This window comes from Ochotona princeps, chromosome 1, assembly GCF_030435755.1.
Source record: "Ochotona princeps isolate mOchPri1 chromosome 1, mOchPri1.hap1, whole genome shotgun sequence".
NCBI lineage: Eukaryota > Metazoa > Chordata > Mammalia > Lagomorpha > Ochotonidae > Ochotona > Ochotona princeps.
The window spans coordinates 93,679,563-93,703,116 of NC_080832.1; the positions used below are offsets into that span (position 1 = coordinate 93,679,563).

General features: G+C 43.5%; 1 protein-coding gene across 13 annotated transcripts in view; it reads left to right on the plus strand.

The window, feature by feature from the left end:
• Positions 1 to 23,554, plus strand: part of DST (dystonin) — a 434,986-nt gene that overhangs the window by 79,141 nt on the left and 332,291 nt on the right. For 5 of the 13 annotated variants that reach the window (XM_058661874.1, XM_058661883.1, XM_058661921.1 and 2 more), the window contains exon 4: positions 6,037 to 6,244. In XM_058661874.1, the coding sequence (XP_058517857.1) occupies positions 6,037 to 6,244 (208 nt within the window). Of the gene's footprint in view, positions 1 to 6,036; positions 6,245 to 14,118; positions 14,319 to 23,554 lie in introns of those variants that run through there. The other 8 variants (XM_058661897.1, XM_058661889.1, XM_058661916.1 and 5 more) reach the window with 2 other exon arrangements.

The following is a 23,554-nucleotide window of genomic DNA, read 5'->3' on the forward strand; positions in this document are numbered from 1 at the left end:
AAAGGTCCCTGAAATTTTTGAAAGAAGGTTCTAATTTTAGAAAAATTTGGTATTTTGATGTTTGACCTAGTTTTTTCTTTTCTTACTTTTGAAGTTATTTGGGGAGATATATGTAGGCTCCCTGTGTGAGAAAAGTCCAAAGAGTGAGTGAGTGAAAGACTTAACCCTTTGGAGTAAGAGGGTGCTTGGTGTACACAAAACTCTTCAGGTGAAGACTTGTACATTTTGGATATTTTCCTTATTGTAACCTGACTTCTTTCTTCTGGTAATCTCTATGTGTTGGACATAGTACTGAACAGTCCAGTTATTTTGGGATCCCTAAAAATATGGCAATATCACAGAGGACTGTGAGCAGGTTATATATTCCTCTAGTGCTGGGGGGCTGCATTTTAGGGCAGTTAGTACCATGTGGTTGAGTGCACAGATTTTGGGGTCACAAGGCTCCAAATGGAATCCTGCTCCTCCTTGCTGTGACAGAATGACTATGGACAAGTTTCTCAATCTCCTAGAAAATCAGTTTTCTTATTGGGTTGCAGTGAGCATTCAATAAGATGTGAGGGGAAATGCTTGGTGTAAACCTTGGTTATCGCTACTCAATAAATGAGATAGCTGATTAGGTTGAACTGAGATAAGAGAAATTTCCTAGAATATCATATTATTAAGCCAATATTGACTAGAATTCAAAGCCAAGCTCTTTAATGGCAAAGTGAAGTTATTTGCCAAAGTGTTATCTGCCTTGATTGCAGCTTTCCTCACAATGGCCAAGATGCTCATCACTGGTCAAATAGAGAATGGCAGTGCAGTCTAGGTCTCCCACGTGGGTACATGAAGTCAAGGACATGAGCCATCACTATTGCTCCTGGAGTGTTCATGAATAAGAAGTTGGAGTGAGGAGCTGATGCAGGGAATGGAACCCAGATAATGCCGTGTAGAAGTGTCCAAGTGCCAGGCTCGTATGCCTGATACTACTTATGCTTTTTGACTTATTTCTGAAATTTTTAAAAAAATTTATATAATGACAATCTTGGGCCTTACCATATATTTTTTTTATATAACAGGTTAGATGTGTATCTCCTTAATGAAGGCTATTTTAACTCAAGTTGGATGTATGATCCTTATATATTTTGTGGATATTTTATTTACATAAAATGTCAAAAATTATGTGACACTGAGCCCACTCTATGTTCACAGAGCCTGGTTGTGTTAAATGAATAACAAAGAAGAAATGCTGTCAGTCTGTCTGATTAACGCTGAGGTGCAGGGTATGTGGCTCACCTTTCTTGGGTGACTTGTTGATATAGGCCGCTGTTTGTGGAACTTCTCTGGGAAGAAAATCTATTAGAAGATGCCTAGATGTAAGCTATCACCATGTCTTCATTGCCTGGGAAGGCAACCGATGATGGCTCAGGTTTTGGGTCCTTGCCACATGGGAGACAGAGTTCCCAATTCCTGGCTTCAGCTGGCTCAACGCCTGCTGTTGCTCTGGTGTTTGCGGAGTAAACAGATGGAAGATTCACCGTCTCTGCCTCTCTTCTTCACTTCCTCCTCGTCTTCCTCCTTTTCTTCTTTCTCTCTGTTACTCTACTTCTCAAATACATTAAAAGTCTTTAAAGCATAGTTTTCTGTCTTCCCATCCTCACCTTCCCAGCCTCTAATGACTACTAATGTACTCTCTTCTATGAGATCAATTTTTCTAGCATATGTATTTCTTTCCATGACATTGACCTTTTGGAAGAATCTAGGAGTTGTCAAGTCCTCTACAAAAAGTTTTTCCTTCTTTTATTTTTTTTTTTTAGATTTACATAGTTATTGGAAAGTCAGACTTACAGAGAAAAGGAGAGACCAAGAGAAAAGATCTTCTGTTTGCCGGTTCACTCCTCAAGTGGCTGCAACAGTTGGAGTTGAGCCTATCCAAAGCCAGGAGCCAGGAGTGTCTTCTGGGTCTCCTGCGTGGGTTTGGGATCCCAAGGCTTTGGGTCATCCTCAGCGTCTTTCCTAGGCCACAAACAGGGACCTGGAAGGGAAGTAGAGCAGCTGAAACATGAACCGGTGCTCACATGGGATCCTGGCACATGTAAGGCGAGGACTTTAGCCACTAGGTTACCATGTTGGGGCCCCAATAAGGTTTTTTTCTAATGTGCTTTGTTTTTTTCTTGAATTGTTTTCTTTTTGTACTGCATGTGAAGAAATGTACACAAATGTAAGTGTTCGGGTTTATGAAAGTTTACTTTCCTGCTTCTGAGATTCTAAAAGTTTGGCTGTTTTACATATCCTTATCTCTGCACTTGTTTCTCCATTGCCTTCAGAGAATGCCTACTGCCAACATTTCCTGGCACTTTTCTAAGCTCTGGGTGCTAAGGCTGGGCAGTGTCCAACTTCAGCAGCTCTATTGTACTTATCTCAGCTCCCCCACCGGGGTTTTAATTAACGAAGTTATTGTTAAGATCCCCTTCTAAAAATGTTAGATTATGTTATTATCCTGGGTCTTGGAAATTTGGGTTGTTTTTATGCAATGTGAATGACTTGGCTGTTAGGAAAGTTAGTTAAAACTTTGGTGAACTAATTCAGTTGTTAAAACTGCCATAATAACTAAGTTGTGGAAGATTCAAGCACAGATTTTTTCTGAGGGGGGCTGGGGAGTGTCACGTCAATGAAAAGGCAACTCCGGGGCCATTATGAAAATGAAGTCAAATGTTGAAAACATTGTGACCTATGCTAACATTATCTTTTAAATATTAAATATTTAAAGACTGAGTTACAAAGAAAAAGAGTCAGTGAGGGGGAGAAAATGTCCAGCCACTGGTTCACTCCCTAGATAGCTGCCTAAGCCAGAGCTGGGCCAGGCTGAGGCTTGGAGTCTTATTTGGGTCTCCCATTTGAGTGACAGGAGTCTAAGTACTTGATTCATCTCCTGCTGCTTTTTCAGGCAGATTAGCAAGGAATTTTTTTATATATTTTATATATATATTTTTATTGGAAAGGCATTGGAATATGCCTCTTCTATCTATATTTTTAAAAAAGTTTACTATAGCATAGTATGGTGGATAGCAAGGCAATGACCTTCTATCATCTTGTGTTAACCATGTCTCTCTATTGTATATTTTCTCTTATTCTTTTAATCTCCTGCTACTTTGCTCATCCAGGCTTGGGGGGCAGAAGGCTGTAGCATCTCTATATACATACACACGCCAGATCACCTGGATGTGTGGTCAGCAGTGCCATCTAAGTCTGTAGAAATAGATGAGTACAATCTCCACAGTGAAGAAAGAAGTTGCCTAATGATGGACGTCTCAGACACATCCTTTTCCTGCAATGAAGCATGGCTGTATTGTAGTTTCTTTGGACAGTCGCTTATTGATGGGACAGTGACACTTGTATTTCAGCAGAAATCAAATTTAGGCAACCAGAGTGACCGATCAGAGGAACCAGGGGCTTTTGCTGTCACCAGAGCCTGTTTCCTTCGTCCTGTGCTCCTAAGCCCTTCATCGGACTTTAGTCTCTGAATGTTTGGAGAACCCAAACAAACAGAAAGAGAACTGAACTTCCACAGTATTCTCTCTGGCCACCAACCCAGATAGTGACATGACTTAGTAAGTCATTTCAAATCACTAAAGAATGTAATAATTTTATATGATCAATCTGCTTCAAAGACATCTCATTTAAATCTGTTGTCAATTTTCAGTATTACAGTTAGGTTTGCTTTGTATAGTTCAACCTGAATCTTAAAAGAACGTTTATGGAAGTTTTTAGGGATAATATCTAGTACTCTAACTGTTAAAATGTTTGATTTATGGAGGTTGGGGGAGACTTTTCCATACATGAATGTAAACGTATGAGTTTCCTCAGTTAATGTGTGGGTGATGGATCACCAAGCTGCTGATTGTCTTGTCCTACTTTCCCCCCTTGTCTGTTTACCAGTGATACTGCTGCATTAGAGGCGGCAGCAGGCATCACCCTTGGGTACCGGGTAGTAACTGTTCCCATCTGGCTGCATGTGATTAATAGTGTTTATGTCATGGCATTAATCACATTGTGTAGTTCAATCAGCTGAGACTCTGACCATTAACAAAAATTATTCTACAAAAATCAATAACCAGTGGGTTTTGGAGAGAAGCAGGTCTTTAACAATTATCCACCAAGTTTGTGAAATTAAACAAATTAGTATTCTCACAAAAATAATGCAGACAGTAAGAAATACAATCTCCCAGATAAAGATTGACCTTAAGTAAGGACAAGTAGAAAGCCATTTTAAGAAAAACAAGGAGCAGTGGAAGAAATGCAATAGCCTTTCCAAAGTCTTTATGAATGTCACCTCTTTTCACAGATGCTGACTGGAACAAAACCTCAAGAGTGCAGGCTAAAAAACATGAAAAATAAATTGGGTTGGTACTAGCATGCTGAGACTTACTTAATGCCACTCACAGCTCTCCAGGGGATATTGCTAGCTACACTACAGAAAACCAGTATGATTTACTTAATTGCTTTAAGTTTGCTAATGACTTATTGTCACTAGGAAAATATGCAAAAATGTAAATAAATGTAATCATCCAAGATAATGAAATTTCACATTCGAAATTTCACGTCATTGTATGCACTGTATGGAAAATGCTAAGTGAACTTTTTAAATGATGGTGTCGATGATGTGCAGCTGAATGACAGTATCAACAGAGACAAGGTCAGGGGCTTTGGGTCAGTGATAGTCTATTTCATGAGCCTTGAGTGACCACATTGCACGAAGCTCGTACAGCCTGTGCGGTGGTTGCCACTGCTTTTGTGAGCAGCTCAGTGTTTCTGCTCGCATTGAAGCACGCCTCAGTGCCTGCAGCTTGCTGCTTGGGGGTCAGTAGTTCCAGCCTACGGGCATTCAAATCATACTCTTGACCGTGAGCCTCAGTAAGATGCAGTTCCTGGGCGGCGTGGGAGGGGAGTGGGAGAGTGAAGACTCCTCTCGGAGGCTTTATCTGTAACCCTGTTCACTGCTCAGCTTTCTTAGTAAGCCAGTGGCTCTTTGAATGATCACAAACATAACCCAATAAAGAATTGAGGGATAACATCTTGGGCTTTTTTGCTGTGCGGCAGACATAACCCTTTTACCCAGGATGTGACTGTGTAGATGTGGTCTTGTTCCGTGAAAGCAGGACTAACCTTCAGGCCAAGTGCTTTGGTGAAAGCATCATGTTTCTTGTTTCACTGTGTAATGACCAGGAGCTGAGTCGGGCTCTGTTTCCTGTCACTGCACTGCATCATTCTCATTTACATTATTGGCAGCTGTTACTTGCTCGAAGTTTAAATTATCTCAGGAACTCCAAACTGAGTTCAGATGTTTGTTTATTGGCGCTGCCTTCGGCTTCTGAAAACAGTCTTTTGTGTTCTCCCTGTCTTAAGAGAAGGCTCTTCTCAGAATCAGCCCTTCCTCCCTCCTTGCTCTTTTCTGGGAGCCTGCTTGAGTTGCCTGGCGAAAAATAAATCAGAAGATCCTGGAGCTTAATACCAGTCAGAAAGGAGTCTCCCCGTGTCGGGGCGGCTTAAAACGGAAAGGAATCGGGACCCGACATCCTGTGTTTGTGCTTTGTTTTTGAAACTTAGAGTTAAGTTGTGTTAATGAATTAACCAGCAGCAGTGTCAGCTTGGAAAATGTCTCTCCTGTCCGGGTGGGGGAGCCAAATACTATAGATTTGGACCAGGAAGGCTGTTGATTCTGGCTTCATTGTTGGGCCAGTCATTTGTGAGCTGGTGGCCGGACCGCAGGCCACACACTGCTTCCGTGCAAATCCGAATGTGTTGGAACTTCCTAGGTATCATTTCTGCGATCCGAGACTTGACCCAGCAAAGATGGTGAGCGCGGGGTTTCGGGTTTGTGTCTGTGTGTGTCCCCTCAGCTCTGAGGACTGTGCAGGATGCCAGACCCGGCATGGGGTGCACAGGGCGGAGGAGATTGGGGTGGGGATTGAGGGGAGGTTGGCTGTTGCAATCAATGATCCTGCATGAGTATTTTGCTGTTTATGCTTTTTTCCCCCCTTGTGTCATCTTCCATAGAGTTCCGGGAACGCGTCCTATCGCTGCTCTATGTCTTCCTCTGCGGATTTTTCTGATGAGGATGATTTCAGCCAGAAATCTGGCTCAGCATCTCCAGCTCCCGGAGACACCTTACCCTGGAATTTGCCTAAACATGAGAGATCAAAGAGGAAGATTCAAGGGGGCTCAGTGCTGGACCCTGCCGAGAGGGCTGTGCTTCGGATAGCAGGTAGGAGCGTCTGGGGAAGGCGGAGGTGAAGTGGGGGGGTGAGAGTTGCCGAAATTCACCCTTGAGTGCCCTGAGAGCCCTCCCCGGGAGCTGATGCACTGGGCAGAGATTTTTTTCTCAGGGTGGGGGTGAGGAGGATGACTGTGTTTACTTTGTGCCTCCTTTTACTGATAGAACAATTTCCCTGCCTGCTTGGTGACTAAGCTGTTTGGCTCTGCCTTCTGGTTGGATGAATCAATACATTTGAGATGCAAGGAAATATTGACGGTCATTGGCATTAAACTCTCCTATATATATGAGACAATCTGACAGTATTAACTCCAGTGGTTCCGAGCGTATTTACTGGAATGGCAAGACAGCAGCATTCATTTTCATTTTTGCCCAGGAGCCCCGAGCTACGCAGCTTCCTGCTTTTGGGTATCCAGGGTTGCAGCAATTGGGATGTCATTTAAAAAAAATTTTTTTTTTATAATGTTGTCTCTCTGTCAGCATCATGTGTCCATGGCAGCTTTCAGTGGCTATTGCTTTTGAGTGTTTACCCAGTGTGCATTCCTGATTAATTAATATCCAGGAGGTGCCAGTGTTTCTGTTCTGTGTTGTTACCTGGTGTTCTCTTGCATTGCCAGTATAGGCGAGAGCTGAAGCAAGGCTTGTTTTACCCAGCTGAAAGCTGAGAACTCTTTGAAAAGCACCCTGCCCACCTGCACTACCAGTGTGGCTTATGTGTGAGTGTATGTCTTCTGCACGTATCGAGTGGCTTCTCTGGGTGGAGGTGCCAGTGCCTCAGGGTAGGTCTATTTTCCCTTTTGGAAGTGGTCATCAAACAGGATGGACTGTGTCTTCATTATTTTGCTGTTACAGAGGCCAGAGGGCAGATGGTTTTTGAGTTGGTTTCTGCAGCTAGAGTTCCAAGCTTCTTTACCTATGCTTTCTATCACTCTTTAACTCTGGGGTCAGGGTGGGAGATGGTCCCACATTTTCTTTTGCTTCCTACTACCATGTGAAGTTGGGATGTTTCTCTTTTTCCAAGGAGATCAGCTCGGATTCCAGCTCCTGAGGTAGCAGAGTCCCCCTTAGGTTCCCCCCAATGGGATTTTCTGATTACGGGAAAAACAAACAGTTCCAGTCAGCCATTCTCCAGTGAGGGTTTCTGGGGCAACAGCCTTGAGCTTCTTCTGGTTGCTGTTGTGAGATGCTGGCTGGGCTCAAGCAGGCCTTTGAAGGGGAGGGGTGGAGCCGGAAAAGGCAGGAGGAGAGAGGAGGGAAGCTGATTCAGAGCCAAGTGAGAGTGAGCCAGGGGTAGCCTTTGAATCTTGGGGCAGCCCAGGCTCTCACCACCGCGTGCTAGTACCAAAAAGTGTTTAGTCACTGAGGCCTGCCTCCTTGCCTAGCTAAGAGCCCTCCTGCAGGTTGGAGACTCCTGATAGAGGGGAGGACACTGCCCATACCAGATGTTCAGCTCGACAGAAAGGGTGTGCAAGAAAAGTTGTTGGGACCTGGTATCAAGTCTGGCCTCACCAAAGCAGCATTCAATACTATGCCTTTTTTCCCCCTAAAAGGGACTTACTTGTTTATTTGAAAGGGTGAATGATAAAGAAACACACACACACACGCACACAGATACAGACACACACACCCTGAGTGCTTGCATCTACTGCATCACTTCACAAGTGGCCACAACATACAGGACTGGACCAGTCTGAAATTAGGAGCTCAGGACTCAATCGGGGTCTCATTTGTGGGTAGCCAGAGCCCCCAGTATTTGGGGCGTCATCTGCTATCTTCCCAGGGAGCTAGCTAGATTGGAGGCAGAGTAGCCAGGACTGCAACCATCACTCCAATATGGGATGTGTGGGTGTTGCAAGTGGTTGCTTAATGTGCTCTGCTACAATGCTGGCCCCAAATGCACTGTGCCTTTTTAAAAAGATTTATTTGTTTGTTTATTTGAAAGAGTTACAGAGAGAGAAGGAGAGACATACAGGTCAGAGATACAGAAGGAGAAGCACAGAGAGATATGCAGAGAGATACACACAGACATATACACACAGAGAGATCTCCCATTTGTTGGTTCACTGCCCAGCTGGCTGTGGTGTCCAGGACTGGGCCAGGCTGCAGCCTGGAACCAGGAGTTTCGTAAGGATTTACTTATTTATTTGAAAACAGAGTTGCAGAAAGAGAATGAGGGATAGGGACACACACACACACACACACACACACACACACACGGTGGCCCAGCTGGGAGTGTGTGGGTGTGGATAAAGGTGAGAGAGAGAGCAAGTGATCAGCTGTTTTGTCTGCTGGTTCACTCCTTCAGCAGCAAAGGCCAGGGCATGGCCAGGTGCCAGGGCGCTAGAGCCAGCAGGTGCCTCTCGGTCTCTCCCATGGGTGCCAGAGCCTTAAGCACTTGAGCCACCTTCTGTTTCCTTACTAGGCACATTTGTCAGGAGCTGGGTTCAAAGGAAGGTAGAAGACCCTTCTGGCCTTAAGTTTTGGAAATGGTGGTAGAGATGGCTATTTTTGCTTTTGGTATTGAAAAGGGGAGTTAAGAAGGACAGAGTGGGCGTTTGACAAGGGAATGGGATTAAATGAGTTGTGAAATACTGCTGGGCAGGAAGTCTAGTGCAGTTGGTATGAATCTTCAGTTTACGTGAGGAAGTAATGGAAGAACCAAAATTTTAATGGGATGTGGTGTGCACACAGTTAATGTTAGCGAGCTGTGGACCTGTTAGGGCAGAGCCATGTCATGTTCATGGTAAAATGCTCCAGGAGCTTGTGGGGAAGGTATGAAATTGGTGACAGTTGATTCACTTGAGATCTCATAGTGAACAAACTTAGAATTATAGTGATTCTTCACAAAACAGTATAAAGCAAAATGCAACAACAGATAGTGTGGAAGGATACTATTGGAGCTGTTTGCTATAATCATAACTAATTATGCCTGGAAGATAGAGGCTATCCAGAAATATCTGCTTAATTCTTACTATGGCTGAATTATGAAGTTGACATATATGTTAAATTTGCCATTGGTCATCCACTGTAGCCATCGGGGATTTAGTGCTGTGGAGTTTGAAAACACACTGGAATATCAAGTTCTGATTTTATTATATATATTTTTAATAGCCTCAAAACTCACTCCTATCTCTGAAATTTGTGCCCCAAAGGGATGGGAAGAAGTTAAGAAATGGTGTGAGGATATCTGTGGCATTTAGTGCTTAGTAATTAGAAGCTGGAAAGTTTATATCTTCATTTGTCTTTAAGCTCATAAAAATAGAACTGATGGTGAAGATATCTACTGGGTCAAAAAGATTTCATGAGCTGTGGGATATCTCAGTGCATCCATATTTAACAAGTACTTACTGAGTCTCAGAAAGAAAATGAAGAATAGCACGTAGTTTGGCCTTTAAAAAGTTGTGGTCTAATAAGAAAAATGGATAGGTTGTTAGACAACAGTGCGGTGTTGGGGGTTTACTCATCTCATAGTGAAAGTACTCGGACTGGAGTCTAATTAACTTGGAAGCAGAAGGAGGATGGGAGGTGCCCTGAGCATTCTGAGAGGAGGTGCCAATTGAGCTTGATAGAATTAGGATGAAAGCAAAGGTCACTTGAGATGGATGGAACTACAAGAACAAACACTGGGATAAGTGTTTAAATGGGAACTGCAAGTAATGTGTGTAGCCAAGCATAGGGCTTAGGAGGAGTGGCAGAAATTGTAAGGGTGCTTCGTCTAGTACTGAGGCAGCTGGGCTCTTAATGCTGTGTGTAATGGTAGGGAATGATGCACAGATTTTTTTTGATGTTTGTTTATTTGAAAGGTGGAGTGACAGAGAGCATCGTCTATCTGCTGACTCACTCTGCAAATGGTTGCAGTGACCAGCTCTGGGTCAGGCTGAAGCCAGGAACTTCATCTAGTTCTCTCACAGGGCTGCAGGGGCCCAAGCATTGGGGTCATCTTTTGCTGCTTTTCCTATGCACATTATCAGGGAGTTGGATAAAAGTGGAGCAGCCAGGACTTGAATTGGAGCCCATATAGGATGCCAGTGTTGCAGGCAGTAGTGTTACGTGTTATGCCACAGTGCTGGCCCCACATTTTCTTTCTTTTCTTTTCTTTTTTTTAAGATTTATTTATTTTTATTGGAAAGTCAGATATAAAGAGAGAGGAGAGACAGGAAAATCTTCTGTCTGCTAAGTCACTCCCCAAGTGGCTTCAACAGCTGGAACTGAGCCAATCCAAAGCCAGGAGTGTCTTCTGGGTCTCCTGCGTGGGTGCAGGGTCCCAAGGCTTTGGGGCTGTCATTGGCCACTTTCCCAGGCCACAAGCAAGGAGTTGGATGGGAAGTGGGGCCGCCAGGGTTAGGACTGGTGCCCATTTGGGATCCTGGCGTGTGCAAGGCGAGGGCTTTAGTAATTGGGCTACTGTGCTGGGCCCACCATATTTTTTTTATAGTGTTTTTGTATTTATTGTGATTTTATAATATTAAAAATCATTGATTTATTTGAAAGGCAATGTTAGAGAGAGTGGGAGAAAAATATCTTCCATTCTATTGGTTCACTTTCTGATGGTTACAACAGCTGGGTCAGACCTAAACTGAGAACCTGAAACTCTGTCCAGGTCTCTCAAGGCAGTGCCAACCAGAGGCTTAAGGACTTGGCTCATCTTTTGGAGCTTTTCCTGGTGTATCAACAGGGAACTGGATCAGAAGTGGAGCAACCAGGGACTTTACTTAAAGCTGGCCTAACCCACTGTGCTACAACACAATCACTATATAAATGCTTTTTATAGATCATCTCTTAGCTACAGGATATATTTCTATGGTTTTTGTTCATTTATCTGAAAGTTAGAATTAAAGGGTGGGGGTGGGGAGATCTTTCATGTGCTAGAGAGAAGGAAAGAAAAAAAAGAAAGAGAGAGAAAGGGAGAGATAGAGATCTTTCATATGCTGACTCACTCCCCAAATGGCCTCAATAGCTGAGACTGGGCCAGGATGAACCAGGAGACAGGAGTTAGGAACTTCCTCTTCATCTCCCATGTGGGTGCAGGGGCCCAAGAACCAGGGACATCTTCCACTGCTTTCCCAGGTGCATTAGCAGGTTGCTGGACGGAAGTGGAAGCACCTGGGACTTGAACCGGTACCTATATTGTTCATACTAAACAGCATGTGGCAGCTTATCTAGCTGTACCACAGCATGAGTCCCAAACTACAGGATCCTGTAAGTTGGATTTTTCAGTCATAGAGTATCTAGAAAGGTAAACTCAGCTTGAATAAGAATTCTTGAAGTTGTAATTGATGCGAGTGAACTTGGATCTTAATTTCTCCTATCCAGTAGTTGGGTTTAGCTTGGTCACTTTATTGAGCTTTCTAAGCTCCAGTTTCTTTATAAAAAAGGTCATCGTTGTCAAGATAAGTAAGATGATGGATGCAAAACATTTTGCTTACACTTTGGCATAGAGAGAATGCTCTGTCAAGAACAGCTTGCTCATGGGCAGGTGCTCTTCTAAACACTTACCTATATTATCGCACTTAGGCCTCCCAGTGAATGTATGAAGTAGTTATGGTTTTCCCCCTTTTGTGGTCAGAAAGGAAGGGAAAGCTCCTGCTAGTGTGGCTAAGAAGTGGTAGAATTGAGGTCTGAAGTCAGGCAGTCTTGAATCCAGCGACCAGGCTCTTCACTAGGATACTTTGGCTCCTGCTGGAATGCAGTATTATTATTAGCGTATCCACCTAATATTGCCATTCCGAGAATGCATGAGGTAAAGGCTGTTTTTGCAAACCATGCCAATGCTCTTCTGTTTCTCTGCAGGCTCCAAAAACAGCCAGTTAAATCTGCTTTGTTGGGAGCTGTGTTCCTCACACTGGGGGTCAGCCTCTGAGGAGGACTCTCACTGCCTTCAGCGACCTTCCTCACCACAAGGGAGGCTGGATGGTTTTGAGACCTGCGTCTACACATGTGTGACCTGAAAATCAAATACGCTTTTTGTATCTAACCGCTGACTGTTTCACTTCAAGAAAGTGTATGATAGGTCTTGGTGATTTCATGGACTAATGTTGGTTATTTCATGGACAACATAGGAAAACAAACTTCAATGGTTCAAAAGGCTCATTGGTAAGGGATCAAAGTCAGGTGGTGAAACAGTTGGTTAGGGGATATAAAAGAGAGATGTGGTCTGGTTTGGAGTAACAAAGTTAGCACAATTTGCTGAGGAGTTGAGCACTTAAATTTCAATGTGATTTGAATTTTTTTTTTCGAGAATACATAATGTTTTCCAAGAGTAATTCATCTGCTCCCAGGAATGAATGGATGTGGTCCCGAGTTCACAACATCCCATGCTAAAAAAGAAAAAAAGAATAAAAAAAGCATCATGCAGGGCAAAAGATCAGTACATTTGAGAAGAGGAAATGGGGGAGAAGATTTGGATGGAGGTAAAGTTGACATAGGTTTCAGGGTTCCCAATAAGCTAGTTTACCTAATAATAGTAACAACACTAAGATAGCACTTACTGTCTGCTGGACACTGTCCTAAACTTCATTTATCATCACAACTTATGAGTTAGTCAGCTGCATTTTACTGATGAGAAGCAGCTCGTGTTACACCATCTGGGTGAGCCAAGATGCATTATCTCAGACAGCCGGACTTCAGCCATTACTGTTCAGCACATCCATTTACATGGAGCCTTAAACTGACCCACTTTACTGGGCGATATATCACATATAAGGGCACGGTCTCCATTTGAATTCAGTGGAGGTTGGTCCTATGCGGTATGAATACTAAGTAGAGAGAAGGAGGCAGGAGACAAAAGTAATCTGGGGTTGTTGTGAGCTGACAGGCCCGCGGTGGAGCCCAGCAAGCAGATGCGCCGGCGGGCTCTGGGGGGCAGAAGGGAGGGACCGCCGGCTGGTCCTCGGGCTGCCGCGGGGTGGCGGCGTGCGCAGGCGCGGGCGCGGCCCGGCTGTCAGGCCCTGATGCGCCGGACCACCTGCAGAAGCCGTCCTGCCCCGTCCCGGGATGCCCCTGGTCGTGGACCCCCGTGCCCTGCCCGCCCTGTGCTACTGCACTGACCTCCTGTGCCATTAGATAACACTGAAAAAAAAAAGTGTTTCCAATACTCTTGTTTAGCCCTTTCCGGGGAAGAGCCGCTGGCTCCTCGGCAGGGGGCCGCGCGCGCATCTGAGGCTTTGTTTCCCGGGCACCTGTTGTGGATCCCAAATAGAAACCTCGCCCTGGGGCGGGGGGGATCCGGGGCCGGGCAGCCCGTGTCCGGGCGGCGGGCGTGCTTGGCGGCGCGCTGAAGCCGGGTGGGCGGGCAGGGGGAGGGGGCCCGGGGCGCTGCGGCTCTGCCTGGAAGGGAGGGGCCGAGGCTCCCGGGGTGCTGACCGCGCTCGCCCCCTCCCTTCCGTCCTCCACCCGCCTCGCTCTCTCCCTCCCTCCCTCCCGCCCCCCTCGCTCGCGGGGCGCGGGCGAGTGTCTGCAGCGCGGCGGCCAGGAAATGCCGCAGATGCGCCGCGCAGCATCCCAGGCGGAGGCAGCGCGCCCGACCTCCCGCTTCGCCGCCGCGGCCTCGGCGCGGCCCGACCCGACCCGGTGCGGGCGCGGCGCGCGGGGCCAGGAGAGCGCGGGCGCCGGCTGAGAGGGTCCGGGCGCTCGCCGTCCCCCGCCCGCCGCCGCCGCGCTGCCCGGCGCCGCCCGCAGGCTGGCAGAGATTTGCTGCTGCTGAAACCCGAGAGGGACTCTGGCTCCCCGGGAGCCGGGCGGCTCAGCACCCGCGGCCCACTAGGGGGCCTGGGCGTTTCCTTCGCCGGCTCGGGCGGCGCCGGTCGCCCCCTCGAGCTCTGCGTTTTCAGGCTTCGGCGCTCTTCCCCCTGCCTGCCGCTTCTTCCTCTTTTCCAGTTCTCAAGGCTGCATCTTGCTGATTACTGCACTGTCCCAGGGTTACAAGTGGGGAGGGGAGAGGGGAATTGAGCAGTCATCGTTTATTTCAACTTCGGCATGGCGGGTTACCTCTCCCCTGCTGCTTACCTGTACGTGGAGGAGCAGGAATACCTCCAGGCCTACGAGGATGTCCTGGAGAGGTACAAAGGTACGTGGGCCCCCACCCCGCGCTGACGCTGGGAGGCTTGGCACAACCTAACGGGGCAGCTGTCACCTCTCCTTAACCAGAGTCACAATGGCTTGGGCACAAGTAAACAGGTGTCTGGCCAGTCTTGGGAATGAACCAAGTCATTTCGGATGACCTTCAGTAGTACCTCTAACACAGGGAGGGTGCTGGGGGTGGTCGAGGGTCTGCAGACACCCTGTAGAGTGAGGAGTGGGTGGTGGAAGGGGAAAGGTTTGGATTTCCAAGAAGTTCATTGCGTTTTCTTTCCCGTTTTTTCTCCCTGGTAGAGTCTCTGAAGCACTACGTATAATCATGATTCGTGCATGGGAGGGTGGGTACCGGTCGATTTCTCCGTGGGATTCTTGAAAGCAGTGCCGCCCCTACTTGACATAGTGCGTTGGTTAGCTCCATATAAAAAGCGTCCTTGGATTCTTAAATACGTGGGCTTTTGGCCGCAGAGAGCTTCATGAAACCATTTTCCTTAAAATAATAGTACTTATTTTAAAAAGTCTGTGGCTTGTGATTGTGCACACCTATCCTGATGTTTGGTAAAATTGCTTCATAGGGCAGTGGGCAAGCGACTTCAGTCCCTGAGTTAATTCTATATTCAAGTGGAAAGAAGTGTATTTTGACATGATATTCTGTGTGTATCCATTGTGTTTAGGGGATTCTATGCCAACCTAATCCAAGCATTGATAATTCAGTGTTATGATTGCTTTATATATTGCAATACTATTGTAGGTAAACTAGAAGTCGCTCCTTTCTCAATAGTCATCTCTCTGGAGACGCGTTTTTACGTGTCTGCACACTGGCTTCTTATTGTGACTTCTGAAACTCACCCTAGGGTGGCACACACTGCCTGGGTAGGTTAGCAGTGAATAGTTAACCTATTTCATAGCTAGATTTCACATGGGTTGGGATCTATTGAATATTTGCACTGACTTTTTTATATCTTGAATAGGATTATATGGCTGAAATGTGTTTAGTTTTCTCATAGTGGAAAACAGAAATATGAGATCCTAAAGGAAATAATAAAATTCCAGATCCCCCATAGCTCAAAATGTACCCACAGCTATGTTTTATCTCTTTCTTGTGTATATTTTTATAATTGGAATCCTGAAGTGTGTAGAATGCTGTCAACAACACCATCAGAATTCCTTTGTGCTAAGACCCTGTTGTGTCCATTGAACTCTGCCACTGAGCAAGTGCAATGATATTTTAGGTTAGAGCACATCGGTGGCATCTCTGAGTGTGTGTGTGTGTGTAATATACTCACGTTTGCCCTCATCTTTTCTTTTTAATATGATTCTTAATCAGCTGTCTCCAGAACTTGAAAAATGAGAAATCTTACAATGTAGTCTATTAAATCTTACCAAAGAAACACATGTGTGTTCTATAAGGCCAGAAAGAAAAAAACCCTGGAATGTTGTGAAGTGTTTATGTTTTGTGCGTATGAGAACATACATAGCTGTATGAATTGGTGTCAGTGACACGTGGGTGCTTTCAGGTGTCTGGAAACAGAAATAGCCAAACTGCTGATTTGACTGGTCCTGGGAAGCAGACATCATTTCAAAGCTTGTCTCTATTTGCCTTTGGAAATTTAAGGCGATTAAAGACCTGAAGTCCACTGTGTTTTTAAATCACATTTTATTTTAATCATAATGGAACCGCCAGTATTGGATTTAAATGTACACTTCTTTCAAGCAGCATGTCTGTGATTTCATCGGAAAAAGTGAGGGTTATTTCCTTCATTTTCTGTGAGTTTAAAATGCTTAGGTCATCAGTTTGTATTTGGCTTTATAGATGTTTTGTGTTTCATTTAGTCTTGGAAGGGAAAGTAAGAGTGTAGGCCAATGTATTCTTCCATGAAAAGCTGGAGACCTGGAAAACTCATTGTTTCCTGGTGTGTTTTGAAGCTGGTTATGATTTCCCATCAGTTTCCAATACGATGACTTCACTACAGTACTTATTATCCTGATGACTTGCTATGGGGGCTGATCTAATCAGAAAAGAATTGGAGGCTTTGAATAGGGAGTGTCAGTTCACTAACTTGAAAAGCACAGTTATGTTTTTCTGAAATAATGCATTGTGGAAAGCATTTTGTGTTCCTATCTGAATAAAAGAGGGGTTATTTTGATTTTTTATTTCTAATGGAGCGTCTTGGTTACGGAGTTTGAATTCATTTAGTGTATTATCAGGTTGCCAAGTTATCATATGCCCCAGCTGTTGAGTGGTGTAATTGGTGGAGTCAGCTGGAACAAATTCAAAATCTACCTAGCATCATACATACAGAATGAGAATAATCTGTAATGTTAGGAATTAGCAGTGTTAGGTTTAGAGCTGGTGAGCTTTGTCAGGCTGGACCCTGGGACAGCCTTTGTAGGAAAACAAGAATAGTAGCAAGTGAATCCTAAATATTTGTGGTGTGATCTATTCTTGTGTCTTGCTTTGGTCCTTTACTTCTTGGGTAAAAATAGGCAAGTGCTTGCTGAATTAGAATAACACAGAACTGTTTTCTACAGAAAAGGATGCAGTGTTTTGATTTATATTCTGATGCTATTGCTTATAAAATACATTCCTAGACTACTCAGGATGATCTGATTAAAAAAACCATCATTTTACTTCAGTTGATACCAAAGTCACGCTGAATAAAGTAATTTCTTTTAAAATAAAACCTAATCCTTTATTATTATGCCAGGAATTTGTTCACCAGTGACTTCTCTTTATCTGTAGCAAATTATCCAGTGTGTTTCCCATGCAATAAACCATTTTTATAGCTTCATATGGGAGACATGGACTCAATTTTCCTGACTTTCTTCTGTAGTACAAGCAAAGTAACCCACCTACTGTTCTTCCAAAGGATGGGGTATGTATCATTTTAGTGTATTAAAAAGTGAGAAAGTGAGATAATTATTGTGAACCCAAGAAATTTTAATTTTAGAATTAATTGAAAATGGTAAACTACTCAACGGTAGGATAATTTTCCAACTGTTTGGGTGTTAAATCAGTTGTCTCCAGGCAACTGTGATGAGAGTGTTACCATTCTTTATGAAAGTTGTGTGGACAGTTTGGTTACTAATCTATAAAATAATGAAGAAAATCTCTAATCTCCCCTGTCATTTAGATACAGCCAAAACTTGGCCTGTTCTCCACAAATAACTGAAGTAGTTGTTAGGTATATCTATTTCTGCTTATGTTAGGGTAACAAAAGGAACTTAGGCTACAGTCGTTTCCATTTTCAGTTCAGTTTTATTGCATGTATCTAGCCTGTGATTGATAAAAATCCTCCTTTTACTCTGTAAACTTCGGTGCTCAGCTGGATTGACAACTGGAGTGCAATGTTTTTAAGAATCTCTCCCTTTTTATATAGTATGTGCTGTGATGATTTTGCTCATTGATTTTCAGTTGGCTCCCAGAATTTTGCGGAAACTTGATTTCGTCTGCCCATGCAGTGTTCATGGTTTAGTATTCAGTTATGTAATAGATGAACTTTAACTGTGCTGCATCATGGATGGTGTTATGTTGTAGCCAGCTATAAAACAGTATTAGTTTTCATTTAAAAAAAAAAAAGAAAGAGCCTTAGTTTGGAGTATGCTTTGAAATTGTGCTTGGCTATTTATAACAAAACAAGTGGTAGTGATTAATCAAGTAGGTATTTTCTTTTTCTCAGGTACTGGTAAGCAGCAGGTCAGGCTGCAAGTTGCCTTCATATGCCAGTCAGGGCATAGATTGCCAACTTGTATTTTTGTGTATCTGCTTATGATGTAAGAGCTAGGTGCTCCTCTTCTAGCCCTTGTGACTCAATTCTAAGTCAAATCTTTTTCAGAGGCCACTTCTACTTGGAAAGCAGCTAAGAAATTTTATTTTTATGCTGTTCCCACATACTTCCCTGCATAAAATTGTGATGCTTACAAAGAATAAGGAAAGGGCAACCATTGCCTTTGTATTCAGCAGTGTCTGGCACATGGAGAGTAAAGTGCCTGTGTTGAAGTTGGGATCTTAAGGTTGGGACACATGTTAACAATCATAGCAGTAAGCTAGAGTAAGTTTGAAGGAATAGCCAGGTCTTTACTGAAGTCTCTGAGGAGTCACAAAAGGACCCAGTTGAAAGTGTGTAACTTTATAAATGCTACAGTGTGTATTTGAGAAGTCTTTTTCACCAAATGATTGGGAACTAAATTAGCTACAGAACTTGCTTATTGCTTGAGGTCATGGGAGCACAAGAAACAGTTGCTAGTGAATTTAACTTTCAACTTCTGATATCATTCCTATACTCTTTTAGCTTGCTTTGTGCTTTTTTAAGCTTTTAGTTTTGGTTTTAATTTGAGCAATTTAGAGACGCTTATTTTTTTTATTATTATTTTGCATTATGTGACAGTTTCATAGGCTCTGGGATTCCCCCCCCACCCCTCCCCATACCCCTCCCCCACGGTGGACCCCCCCACCCTGTTGCAGCATTACAGTTCAAATTCAATCAAGATTCTTCCCTTGCAAACAGATGCCAAGCACACAGTCCAGCTGCTCATTGTCCAGATGGATTGAACAACTTCTTGGGGAGACTATTTAGCTGCGATCAACCCCTAGTGGTTTTAATATTTCTCTAGTTATGAATCACTGCCAGTCTCGCCACTCCCAGCTCGATGAGGTCGTTGCAGAGTTCACTGGTTGACACTGTCCATCATAGAGTCTTCGTTCGCCCAGTTTTCGCTGCCAACATATATCTGAGATGGTTGATTGACCCGTTCTGTCCTCTGTCTTTTCTTGGCTAGGGTTCTGAGTCCAGCTGGTCATCGCCACAATCAGCTTGTAGGTGCAATTCCTGGGCTGGTTTGTTGAGACGCTTATTGTTTAACTCAACAGTAATTTTGGGTAATAAAGAGAAGCATTGAAAACAATGTGTCATCTTACAGTCATTTTGTATTCAGGTGGAGTGTTAGTATTTCTGCTTTTGGGTCCCATGTGTCTTGTGGCTTCCTGTGGAGCTGGGTAGCATTTGACCAGAGCATCACCTGGAACTGGGAAGTGATGAATACTTGTGCAGGTGGCACTACGTGCAATGTCTCTGCTGTCATGTTTATTTTTTGTTTTAGTACCACAGCTGAGTATCAGAGGGTGTGAAAAATGGTCCCGAATCATCTGATTCTGTAAACCCACTGAATGGATTGAGACCTGGTTTGTTACTGAGAGTGTTCATTGTTTTATTAACTGAAAAGAAGCCCAGATGCTTCTTGAAACTGTATGAGATTCTTCTAACAGTGTTTGAACAAAAAAATGAGAGCAACGCAGAAAAGATTTCTATCCACTTCTCAGCTTTTAGGGGTTTAAGGATTGTGTTCTTAACCTGCTTCTAAAGTAGGAATCCCAAAGAGGAACTGTGCTTACTAAGGCGTATCATTATTTCTCTGAATGGCAGTAAGCCACCTTCCTCCCTCTTCTACCCCACTGCCTTCTTCCTCTTCCTCTTCCTCCCTGTTTGGTCTATTCTTTAATGGAATTTTGCTACTGTTTGTCACTCTACTTTCCTGCATGTATTTGAAAGGCAGAGTTACAGAGAGAGAGAGAGACAGGGAGACAGAGAGACAGAGAGGAAGGAGAGAGAGAGAGAGAGAGAGAAAGGATGAGCATGCCAGAGCTCTTCTGTCCACTGGTTCACTCCCCAGAGCTGCTGAAACCAGGAGCAAGGAGCTTCTCCATGTCCCTCCTGGGAGACATGAAATCAAGCACTTGGGCACCCTCTGCTTTTCTCCAGCCACCAGCAGGGAGCTGAATAAGAAGCAGCCAGGACTCAAACCAATGCCCAAGCGGAATGCTGATGTTGCTGGTACAGGTTTTACTCTACGTGTCACAGTGCTGACCCCCCTCCCCACCCCCCGCTGCTCTTAAATCTCTCCCAAAAGAAAACCAAGTGATTTGGTTGGGTTGAATGTTGAGGAAAGCTTTGTATTTAGTGCCAAATCAGAATTTTTACTTTGTGGAAGGTGAAAGTACCAAGGGAGGTAAGTGAGATGTTTGAAATCTGTGCGTATGAGGTGTCTTTAGAAAATTCATAGAATTGCCTATTATGAAAAAACTGTGCATGGACTTCAAAATCCCTGCGCTAAAATAACAATTGTATTTCCCACCAGTGTTTGAAGTGTTCTTGTGTATATATTTTCTAGTTTGTATAACGTTCTTTGTAAGTATTGCCATTTAAGGAAATTGAGACTTAGAGAAGTTATTTTGTTAATTTCCCTGAAAGCATACATCTGGAAATCCTAACAGTGGTATCCCAGAATGAAATGTGTGTTTGACATAACACTGTATCTTGAGTATCATTAGACATACTAAGAAATATTGTAGAAAATGTTTTTATGAGAATATTTGTATTAGGATTTAGATTTTGATTAATACTCATTCTTTCTGAGATATTTAAAGTGGATATATGAAATTAATAGTTTAAAAATTCATAGAGGTTTATTTCAAATGTTAAGTAGATTTTAGAGCTTGAACAGTAACATTTAGCTGGATTATACATTTCAGTGATTAGGTACTAATGAAAGAAACATAAAAATTTTACTATGAGTGTTTTTCATGTGTATTTAGGTTGAGATTTTGAAAAGAGCGAAGTTTTTGCAAATGTCACCAGTGAATGTGGCTGCTTTGATGCATGCCTGAAATGTTTCCTGGAAAGAATCGTCAAAGGGAGTTGACAAAGTCTTGATTTTTCTCTAGTGGGTGAAAGTATTTTCCAGTGAGCCCTGGTATTAAAGATACTATACAAAGAAACTATTGTACCAGTGATTTTAAACTATGTCGTTATCCTCAGCGTTGTAGTTCTCCATGCTGGCTGTGGCAGTGTGACAATTTGTGCTCTTGATGACAAATTGTGCTCATGAAGTAATACTGCTTGATAACTTATTGTATTTCATCTTTATTAACCCAGTGAAGTTCACTCTGGGTTAAATAAGGTGGGAAAAAATAGGGTGCCTAAAATGTTCTTAGTGTAGAGTACATAGACAGTAGTAGACCTAAGAACTGAAGCTTTTTGGCTCTTAGCTCAGTAGCCTTTTTTAAAAAGTTATTTTTAGGGGCCCGGCGGTGTGGCCTAGTGGCTGAGGTCCTCGCCTTGAAAGCCCCGGGATCCCATATGGGCGCCGGTTCTAATCCCGGCAGCTCCACTTCCCATCCAGCTCCCTGCTTGTGGCCTGGGAAAGCAGTTGAGGACGGCCCAATGCATTGGGACACTGCACCCGCGTGGGAGACCTGGAAGAAGAGGGTCCAGGTTCCCGGCTTCGGATCGGCGCGCATCGGCCCGTTGCGGCTCACTTGGGGAGTGAATCATCGGAGGGAGGATCTTCCTCTCTGTCTCTCCTCCTCTGTGTATATCTGGCTGTAATAAAATGAATAAATCTTTTAAAAAAAAAGTTATTTTTAGGTTATTAGAGTAATTTTTAGAGTAATGTTATGTTTTCAGGAAAATTGGGCAGAAAATATTAAAGTACTTAAATTCATGGGAAAATGATTCAACAGCTCCAATAATTTTGGTGAAGAAGAGTTGCCGTGTACTCCTAATTCTCCCATTGTTTTCTCTTTGACATCTGGTATGGGTGTGATACATTTGTTGTGATTGAATGATCAGTACTGACACATATTTCTTTTTTTTTTTCCTTATTGCTCGTATTAATAGTTTGTGGTGAAGGTCTGGGAGTCTTCATGGTTGGGATCCAAGCTTCCTCCTTACCACCTGCTCCACTCTGGAGTGCCCCCCTGCTCCACGCACATGACCTCCTGTTAAGAGGTTGTCAGGATCGCACCCGATTCCCCCCTCATGCAGTGGTATAGTAGTTTTATTGTTGTTTAGTGCCGCTTTGAGTCTGTTGTCTATGAATTACCAGATTTGACCTTGATAAGCTATATTGTACTTTTTTCTCACTCTTTTTATGGTCCTGAAAGATTTCCCTGCACTCCCTCCCCGTTACGGATTAATATAGCGTATTGAGGGTATAGTAGGTTTTACAGTTTTTCGATGTAGATCTTAAGTATTCTGACATTAATTATTGGTTTATAGAGTATATCGCGTTATCTTATTGCATTGGATACAGGTTGTTAGAGATTGTACTAATATTACAATATACAGGTACTATCTTCCAAGTTGTCATCTTTTCATCTCAGATTAAGGCAAACATGTGGTATTTAACCTTTTGGGATTGGTTCATTTCTCTTAGCATGATGGATTCCAGTCGGACCCATTTGACCACAAAGAACTGCATGACACATATTTCTTTACTAAGAGCCATAGTGTCCATTAGCGTTCACTCTGCTACAGTTGTATAGGTTTTGGCAAATGTATGATATCATTGTAGTATAGGCTAGAATAGTCGTACTGCCCTCAAGTCCTCTGCGTTCTTCCCGTTTTTCCCTAGGCTCCAAGAACCCATGGCAACCTCTGAACTGGGTGCTCTCACTTGTTTTACTTTTTCCAGAATGACATTTGTTGGAATCATACTCTATGTAACCATTTTTACTGACTTCCTATGCACTTAAAATTCTTCCCTGTTATATCATGCCTTAATTGTACCATATTGTAAAAAAAAACTTGCTAAGCAATATTCCATTTTCTGATGTACACTGTTTATATACCCACTTGCTAAAGGACTTCTTGGTTACTTTCAGTTTCTGTCAGTTATTAATAAGGCTACTGTAAGCACCTGTGTGGATTTTGTGTGTGTGTGTGTGTGTGGACATTATTTTCCAGCCCTTTGTTGTAAAGGAGTGTGATTGCTGCATTATATGGTGAGTTTATAAACATATTAAGCTGGAAGAAATGGCTAAGCTATATTCCAAATAGGCTACACCACTTTGAATTTCTACCCACAATGAATCAAGTTCCTGTTGCTCTACATCCTTGTCACTGCTGCTGTTTGTGTTGGTTGTGTGGCCATCTCAGTATACTTGATGGCAGGTTCATGTGTAAAGAAACACAGTTTGTTTGGGCTCATGGTTCTATCCAAGGCTGGGAGGCCCCATCCAGTTGGCTCAGGTGACCACATGGTGCATGTTGTCGTGGCTGAGAAGCAAAACATGAGAAGGCATGAAGTGTGTACAAAAAGGAGTAGGTGTGAGAGAATAAGAGAAGGTACCAGCTTGAGTCTACCTGCCGTCTTAGTCATCATTCCACTCCCTTGAGATCCAGCTCATTTTCTTGAGAACTAATCCAGTCTCCATCTCTCTTATTTATT